The sequence below is a fragment of the Euprymna scolopes genome, chromosome 41, assembly GCF_053919585.1.
Source record: "Euprymna scolopes isolate OS-2025 chromosome 41, ASM5391958v1, whole genome shotgun sequence".
Classification (NCBI taxonomy): domain Eukaryota; kingdom Metazoa; phylum Mollusca; class Cephalopoda; order Sepiida; family Sepiolidae; genus Euprymna; species Euprymna scolopes.
Window position 1 is genome coordinate 2,075,001 of NC_136522.1, and position 10,000 is coordinate 2,085,000.

Here is a 10,000-nt window from a genome sequence, read left to right on the forward strand (position 1 = left end):
TTAAAAAATTTTTGTATTGGTGTTTTGTTTTCTAAATCTCATTCATCCAGAAGTAGTCTCGAAATAAAGACGAAACGTTGATGAACACATAACACGGTTTGTCCATTTTTATTTCTTTCTCTCTCTCTCTCTCTCTCTCTCTCTCTCTCTCTCTATATATATATATATATATATATATATATATATATATATATATATATATATATGGAGGTGGGACGGTGCAAGCATAAAAAAAACCCAAAACTCACCTCTTCTTTTTCTGTTTCCGCTTTTCTGTTGAATTCAAGAAGTTCAAGCACTAACTTCTTTTTATCCGTTACAGGGTTTTCATTGAAAGGCTGAAAAAAAAAAAAAAAGAAAAAAAGATTTACATTTAAAAATTCAGTTATGTCCCTTTAAAGCAAGAGTTATCTCCCTTTGCAACATTACTACTTGAATAACAATATTCTTATGCAGTATTAACTGTAATCTATGATCATACATATACCAAGAACCGGATAAGGCCGGGAAGGGGAGGGCAGTAGCCCTAGATATATCTAAGAATTTTGACAGGGTATGGCACGATGCTTTTCTCACGAAAATCAGATTCTATGGTATTACTGGACGAATTCTTAACATAAATCCTTCTTAAATAAGAGAAGAATCCAGAATGTACTCGATGGTCGTACGTCTAAACAATATGATATAAAAGCAGATGTACCTCAGGGGTCTATCATTGAACCTTTATTATTTCTAATATTCATAAATGACCTCCCTGATAATATTTTCTCCGAGATGGGTATTTGCTGATGACACCACGCTCTATAACAGGCACAGGAGGAAATCGAATGAACACATATCCAAGGCAATAATGGTAACCCAAGAGGAAGACCTCTAGTCTGTAGTGGAATGCGGTATAATATGGATGGTAACGTTCAATGCTGCCAAAACTAAGCTCGTTTCCTTTTATAATTACAAGAAACCTTCTCAACCACCAATAGCTATGACTAAAGATACATTACCTGTAAGTACTTTATTCAAACTCTTCGGCTTAACGTCCACAGGAAATATGAGTTGGAACAGATACATCGAGAGCATTGCCAAGGCTGCTGCGAAGAAGATGGGCTTTCTCTACCATGCTAGAAAGTTACTTACGCCTGAAAGTATCCTGTACCTCTACAAGGCCACCATTCACCCAAGTATGGAGTATTGTTTTCACGTTTGGACTGGTGCATCTGCTGCTAGTCTCTCACTCCTGGACAGGGTTTAAAAGAGAGTCACCAACATGATAGATTCTGAACTGTCATCTTAGCTTCAACCTCTGTCCCATCGACGAAATGTTGCATTCCTCTGCCTGTTTTACAAGTATTTTAATGGCGGATGCTCCGACGAACTACAAGCCCTTGTACCCACTTGACTTTCAGCAAAGTCCCACCCCTACACAGTAGAGGTCCCCAGACGTAAGAAAACCTTCTAATCTAATAGTTTCTTTCCCAGAACTGCTAAACTTTGGAACTCCCATCCAGGATTCTTCTTTCCCAACTGTACTGACATGCAGAAGTTCAAGTGTAATGTGAACAGACAATGAAAAAATCCTTTCGTGGACATACAGAAACGCGCTCGCCCATTTTGCCTTTCATATTGTAGAAGATGACCCAAATTGTAGCCGTTCACGTTTGAGGTTAAAAGAGAGTAAAAAAATGTGTTTAAGAAGTCTGTTAGCAATGTAGAATACCGCGAGGCTGCAGTGACGTATGAACAAAAATAACATACCTTTATAACCCTCCCCCAAAACTATAAATATACAAAAAAAACTATAAATATACAACAAAAAAAACAACAACAACAAAAAACAAGCAAACTATAAATATACCAAACCCCAAAGAAATAGAAAACGACAACAACAACAATTGCTTCTGACGACGGTCGGATATACTGATAGAAAGCGCTTGAGGAGAATATGGCTGGACAACAACTTTTGGGCGCCATTATATACAATATGTCAGTTGAAATAGAAAAGATTGCTCGGCGAATTGAAAAGATATTAAAAAAAAAACGAAAAAAAATAACTCTGTTGTGTTGAATCAGATGTGCTTTAATAAATAATGACTTGCTGCCAAAATATGCAAAAATAATAAACTAAATGAAGGTTATATTTCGATTATAAATCTTCGTATATCTGTTTTCCAAAATTGGCATGACTAGAACCAGTCTTTCTCTAACAGCTCCATCTACCAACATCTTGCAGCACATGACACCCTCCAAATACGAATTTAGAAACATTAATTAAAAACACCGCCATTTTAGCGTCTCACATTGTAACCTGCGCCTCCCAATAATTGAAGCCCTACTCATTCGCATGAACAAACCGACCATCAACCAGGCTCAATATGAGAGGGAAGGCACACGTAAGTGCTTTTAATGATTTTAAATGATTTTAATCAATTTTTTAATAAATTCACCAAATGCAATTTTAAATTCATCACTCGTCTGAAGACGACTCATTGAAGTCGAAAGTATTTGCAATGATGGCAAATTTCTTCTTACACTCAAACATAACGTTCAAACACTGGCCTGCCAAATGGAAAAAATGGATTGCAAGAAAAACAAACAGAAATTATCCCTGCTATTCAACAAAACATGCATAAATAAGTAAATATGAACACTGTTTAACAGAATTGGAATGGGAAAATATCTTTGATAATTTCGAGAATAAGATATCTTTTTCAAAAATGAAAACAAACCAAAAGAATGCCGTAAAAACGGAATAAGTAATGCAAACTCAGAACAGCTGATTAATAATATTAGAATGCAACCAAAGTGATATGTCATCCATATCCGCAACACTTACGAGGTGCTTTCAACAAGTTTTCAGACTTTTTTCGGATGAGCATTTTTGTTGATAGTACACACATTAAACTCTAGTACATTTCGAAGTAATCTCCCCTGGATGCAATGCACAGGAGTTGTAGGCTGCACCCTTGAGACAAACTTTGCAAAAATCTTCCACATCTTCTGTTCCTCATAAATGATTGTGTGTACAGTTCTTACACTGTCATCAAACTGTAAACTCCATGAAATTCTTTATTTGGCCAATCAACTCGAATGTTCTGACTTTCTTACTCTTCCCACACTTCTCATAATTCCTCACAGACTCCATGCGTTCCTTGAATATCTTATGCCACTCAAAAAATAAAAAAAACAAAAAACAAACAAAAAACAAAAAAACTGATGCTTGATTCATGCAAGATGGTCCAAAAGCAGTCTGAAGCATTCCATACGTTTCTGTTGTATTTTTTTCCCAAGTTTAAACTAGAATTTATTGCATATTGTTCTTCTGACGTGTCCTCATGTCCAGATTGCATTTTTAAAATTCACCAGGTGTGACAATCAGGCTTTAGTAGGATGTATTCCAATTCTTGCTGTAGCTGTTCATTTGAACCTGAAGTCATAAAAATTGGTCAGTCATCTCATAAGATGTATAGTAGCATACTACGATAATTTTAAATGGCTGCACACAAAAGAAAATAAAAAAGTCTGGAAACTTATGGATGGCGCCCCTAAAAAGTATCCCACTGTCAAAAGAAGGTTGCATATACTTACGAAATCGAACCCAACTTTATATCGGTCCTCGATGTTTCCATCTGGGTTCTTCCCGGGGTCCCTTTTCATGTCCGGATACAAACACTCCATCAACGTTGGGCCATTTGGTTGTTCGAAAATGAGCCACATGATAGCTTTTAGCATGCATGTCATCATGTCGTCCAGCGGTTTCAGGAGGTCTGTGATCGCATTCATGACCTTCGCGATGGTCAAATCCTTTAACTCTTGCGGAATCATCTTCTGCAAGAAAGAAAAATGTAAAATGAAAAAATGGAGCAAACAACAAAACAATTGCAAGAGTAATCTCCCTTCGTAAATGACAAGTTTCCTTTTCATGTAAGTATCTACAAATTTGGGCCCAAATCTAGTAACACATAAAACCGGAAGTTACAAAAATAATAGATTAAAAATATAAGTTCAATAGAACAAAAATGGAAAATGTATAAACAGAGCAAAAGAAAAAAAAAAATTGTTTGCGATGTAAAAAAAAAAAAAAACATTGCAAGAGTAATCTCCCCTCGTAAATGCCAGGTGTCCTTTTTCTATAAGTATCTACAGATTTGGGCCCAAACCTAGTAAAACATAAAACCGGAAGTTACAAAAATAATAGATTAAAAATATAAGTTCAATAAAACAAAAATGGAAAATGTATAAATAGAGCAAAAAAAAAAAAAAAAATTGGCTGCGATGTAAAAAAAAAAAAAAAAAAAAAAAATGGAAAATGGAAAAATGGAGCAACAAAAAGAAAAAATTGCTAAAACAAAATACCACAGACTTTGCGCACATGTGAAATAAAATAAAAAAATGTCGGAGTTGTTTTTTCCGTGATAGAAGCGTTGTTTAAATTTTAAAATAAAATACGTATAAAATACGTTTATAACTTTCATATCATGTGCGCCAAATGCATTCTTCTGGCATTTCAAAATAACCCTGCAGACAGACGCAAATTCTTTACTAATTGTATTTCTTTCAATTTACCATCATGGCGAGGATAGAAAAAATATATATAAAATTCTGAGGATGGAGTTTATCTCCGAAATATTAATTTCAAACAAATAAATATTTGTTTATTTTCATAATATTGCGTTGTAATTTGGATTATAAACGTATTTTATACGCATTTTATTTTTTTAGAAAAGTGTTTGTGATGTAAAGATAAAAGTTAAAGAATAACCTCCCTTGGTAAATGCCAAGTTTCCTTTTCATATAATGTCAGAAATTGTATAACTGAAACGCGAACTTTGATTGGTTAATGAAGTAATGCCATGTTTTATTACAGCCCTCCTTTGATTGGTGGAAAACTTGTGTTTAAATTTCAAGGTATGTTGTCCAATTTGTTGTGTTTATTGCCGAGAGTTCCTGCTGTGTGGGAAGTCGAATTTCTTACATAGTTTAAATTGCAAAAACATGATAAAACATGATTATTATTGCATTTTAAATTAATTGGTTACGTGCTAAAATATGTTCTAATTTCGTATTGAAATTTGTTTTGTTGCTTACTTGTCTTTTAATTGTAAAAATAATTTTCTTTCTTCCTTAAGCATTATTTGAAAAAATGATTTAATGTCTTCATATCGAATAATAATAATAATAATAATAATAATAATAATAATAATAATAATAATAATAATAATAAAACTACCAGATTCACTAAGGCACACTGCGAAAATGGCAACGTAAAACGTGTTTAAATTTCAAGGTATGTTGTTCAATTTCTTGTGGTCTTTTGCTACTGCCGAGAGTTCTTGCTATGACGGAATCAAATTTCTTACAATAAGTATCCACAGATTTGGGCGCAAACCTTAAAACCGGAAGTTACAAAGACCCCCCCCAAAAAAAACAAACAAACAAACAAACAAACAAAAAAAAACAAACAAAAAAAACATAATAGAATAAAAATATAAGTTCATAAAAAATTAATAAATAATAAACCCATGCAAACAAAGATAATAAAGAAACACATAAATAAACAAACAAATAAACAAATAAATAAACAAATAAATAAACAAATAAATAAATTGCAAGCTACAGTAAAAAAATGTAAAAATGAAGAAACAAAAAGAAACATTGCTAAAACAAGATGCTACAGACGTACATTGCGCACATGCAAGTTTAAAAAAAAAAGTCAGAGATGTGTTTTCCGTGATAGAAGCGTTGTTTGAATTTTAAAATAAAATACATATAAAATACGTTTATAATACAAATTACAACGCAATATTATGAATATAAGCAAATATTAATTTATTTAAAATTAATATATCGGAGATAGACTCCATCCTCAGAATTTCATACATTTTTCCCCCATCGCGATGATATTAACTTGAAGAAAAAACAGTTATTAAAGAATATACTTAGCGCACGTGATATCAAAGTTATAAACGTTCTTGTTGGATATGATAATTTTCGAAGGTGAGAATTTAAGGTTCATGTGCTTGGCGCGCAAATTGAAGACGGGGAATTTTAACGCCTTCTAAGGGTGAAGTTATTTTTAAATCCAGTTTAAAAGGGAAGACAAGAGAAAAAACTGGAACAAAACTAAACTAGTTTGATTTTCGCGGGCGAATCCTTATATACAGATGTTCTCGAACATTCCGGCCTGGTTGCTGTATCACTACGCGCGGAACACAACATTAATTAATATGTGTGTTGGTGGCAAACTCACGACATTGTGTCTTTATGCGTTCTGATATACGTGGACGTCGAAACGATGATTGCTACGAAAATGTCCCTGCCGAACGAAGACCTGTAGCGGTCGCCACACACACACACACACACACACACACACACACACACACACACACACACTACGAAACAGATGCTGTTTTCCAGTTTTAACAACTAGTCCTTCACTCTTCCATGTTTAAGCTTAATCATATTACTTTTCATGCTCGTATTTTTCTATTGTAATATATATATATATATATATATATATATATATATATATATATATATATATATATATATATATATATACAGTGTTCTACTGTATGGGAGTGAATCCTGGACTACATACTCAACACAAGAGAGGAAACTCCAGGTCTTCCATATGAGGTGTATACGTAGGATACTTGGTATCACATGGCAGGACAGAGTGAGTAATACTGATGTTTTGCAGAGAGCGGGCATCCCATCCATTTACTCCCTACTGCGTGAGCGACGTCTTCGCTGGCTGGGCCATGTGCGCAGGATGGATGATGGGCGCATCCCTAAAGACCTTCTCTATGGCGAGCTTGCCTCAGGCTCAAGAAAGAGGGGGCGACCCCATCTTCGCTACAGGGATGTCTGCAAGCGTGACATGAAGGCTCTCTCGGTGGACAGGAATACATGGGAAGCCTCTGCAGCTGACAGAACTAACTGCCCGGAGGAAAATGATACGCCAGGGGATTATCATCAGCGAGAGGACCCTCCATATTGAAAACGCTGCAAAGAGAGCTAGGAGAAGAGCGAGTGTACAGGCGGAACAGCCGGACGAAGCGGCAAATTGCATAACAACCTTCGTATGTCAAGGCTGTGGCAGACTATGCAAATCAAGACAGTCACACAAAAGGATGCATACAGGCAACATCTTAATGCGGCGTTGATCCATAGTCGTTTCGACTGACGGGTGCCACACACACACACACACACACACACACACACACACACACACACACACACACACACACACACATATATATATTAAAATACAGGCATTGCATATTTATTATTCATTGAAATATAAAATGGTTCATTGTTTTACTTACCTCAATTTCTATCGTATATTTGTTTAAATTCGCGAGCATCTTACCAACAACAACCTTCAGTTTTTCCGAATCGATTGTGCCTGAACAATGAATAAATAAATAAAAATCAATTTCGCATATTTTTGTTTATTATTATTAGCAACTACTACTACTAGGTATGACACTAATTTTCGACATCCATAACAAAAAATACAAGTAAAAACTAGTAAAATTAAATTAATTCATCGTAATTTTTTCTTTGTTTTGAAGAAGATGGACCAGGGTTTAAATCACACATAAACATTATTTATTTTACACTGAATAATAACTCGTTAAAGTGTTGGTTCCATCATTATTCAAGTGAAATATTAACCGCTGGCTTGAAATATTATAAAAAGACACACACACAGTTTTTTTTTTTTTACACAGTGATCACCACTTATCAAGGCCCGGAAGCCACTCAGGGATAAGGGTTATTGCAAGTACATTACGTTAGTGTGGAGATTTGATGAAGTGTTTACTTAAGGGGCGGTTCATTAGGAATTTGTTTACGTTGGACTTGAAGACATCCAAGTTGTAGTCCGGTGGGAAGCAGGCAGACGGAACAGAGTTCCACAGGCGTGCAGTTCTAAGAAAAAAGCTTTGTTCATGGAATCCACGTTTTGATCTAGGCACAGATAAAGAGTGGGGGTAATTTTTCACAGTGGATTCGGCTAGACGGGTGTTTTTCGTGAAAGATTGGCGAGGGGGGACCAGAGATTGGAGTTCAGACGAGCACCTGCCATGAAAATAACGATAAAACAAGGATAGGCTCGCAACGTCTCTTCTTTGGGAGAGAGGTTGCAGGGTAGAGAAAAGGGCATCCCCCACTAAGCCACGAAGTCTATTTTATACTCTGTCAAGGCAGGATAGGCTGTTTTTTGCAGCTCCTGCCCAGATATGGCAACAGTATTCCATCCTTGGACGTACTTGGCTTTTATATAGATAGAGAATTGCATCAGTAGTGAGATATCGTCTGGAGCGGTAGAAGAATCCCACCATCTTTCCAGCGACCTTGGCAACAGACTTGATGTATGTGTTCCATTTCAGATCAGGAGTAAAGGTCAACCCAGAAGCTTGTCAAAACACGGGGCCTCACCCAGACGAGAGTCATCCATCACAATTGATGCCAGATGGGGATCAGAGCGTTGACGATGTAAGGATAGGAGTTTGGTTTTGGATGCATTAAAGGTAACCAGCCACATCTTCCCCCACTGAACCACGCGCTCGAGATCAGAGGAGAGAGAATCAGAGAGAACTTTGTCATTTACAGCCTATATATTAAGCAAGATGATTGATAATTTATAATTAAAATTAAAAATCGGTTTCATAAAGAAGAACAAACAAAATCAATGAATTGTACGATCGTTTCGGAAACGATGTTTTTATTTTAATAGACAATGAGTTTTATCATATAATTTCTTTGAAACAAAGTTTCCTCGTCAGCAAAACTATTGAGTGGGAGGTTTTCTAAAGACACAAAAAATAAACCTAGCATTTTCTTTGTTTGTTCTTCCGTATGAAACCGATTTTTAATTTTTTATTTTAATTATAAATTATCCATCATCTTACTCAATATTAAAATAGCTCTAGGACATATATGCCTATCGAGCTTATTATATATATATATATATATATATATATATATATATATATATATATATATATATACATTACAACGAGCACTGTTTTTTTAAAATTTTATTTTAATTGTATTAATGAATTTACTTATACATTAAAATATACTCTGCTCTTTAGACACGTGTTCTAATTCCCTAAGCATATATATATATATATATATATATATATATATATATATATATATATATATGTATATTTTTTCCAGTATATATATATATATATATATATAGAGAGAGAGAGAGAGAGGGAGAAAGGGAGTGAGAGAGAGACAGAGAGAGAGAGTGAAAGAAATCCAGCTGTCACAACTTTTTTAAAAGATGGAATCGCCCGATAGCGAAGACAAGATTCAAGCAATCAAGCTGGGACACACACACACACACACACACACACACACACACACACACACACACACACACACATATATATAATGTTTTAAGGGATACAAAATTTAAATATTGCAATTAGGAAGGGAAGACTTTTATGATTCATGATTAAAAGTAAATTTGTATATATATATATATATATATATATATATATATATATATATTCCTTTAATCTTCTCTCCAAAAAGGGGATGAAAAAAGGGGAAACAGGAGAGGAAAGAAAGAGAAATGGGGAGGCAGCTGACCGGTTTCGACCCTCGCTTCTCAAACCTGTATCGAGGGAATTTTTAAAACAAAGAATGAAAAAGCGATTAAAATTGCGTTTTATTCAATTTACGGGGAGAAAAAAAAAGTGGGAAAACGATTAAAATAAAACAGCGTTATGTTCGAATACCCTAGAGATTAATAACGTTCAAACCCAGGAGGCATTCCCTTGAAAAAAAAGTTATATTTTACGTATCCGTTATGGAATGAAGTTCTCCGAAAAGTTTGGATGTTTATAACACTTGGAAGAGAGGAGGCGCCGGGGAGATAACTCAGTCTAAAGCGCCGACACTCCCTCCCCATGTTAAATAATCGCTTTTCTTCCTTCTGTATGCAAACATGACTACCTTCAGCTCGCTGTCATAAAAA

At 35.0% G+C, this 10,000-nt stretch overlaps 1 protein-coding gene across 1 annotated transcript in view; it reads right to left on the bottom strand.

Moving 5' to 3' along the window:
- The window catches only part of LOC145266303 (uncharacterized), a 215,242-nt gene that overhangs the window by 90,907 nt on the left and 114,335 nt on the right, over window positions 1-10,000 (bottom strand). Inside the window, exons 19-21 of the mRNA XM_080121854.1 lie at window positions 7,326-7,405; window positions 3,583-3,822; window positions 249-338 (exon numbers count right to left, since the gene is read on the bottom strand). Of these exons, the coding sequence (XP_079977980.1) occupies window positions 249-338; window positions 3,583-3,822; window positions 7,326-7,405 (410 nt within the window). The remainder of the gene's footprint in view (window positions 1-248; window positions 339-3,582; window positions 3,823-7,325; window positions 7,406-10,000) is intronic.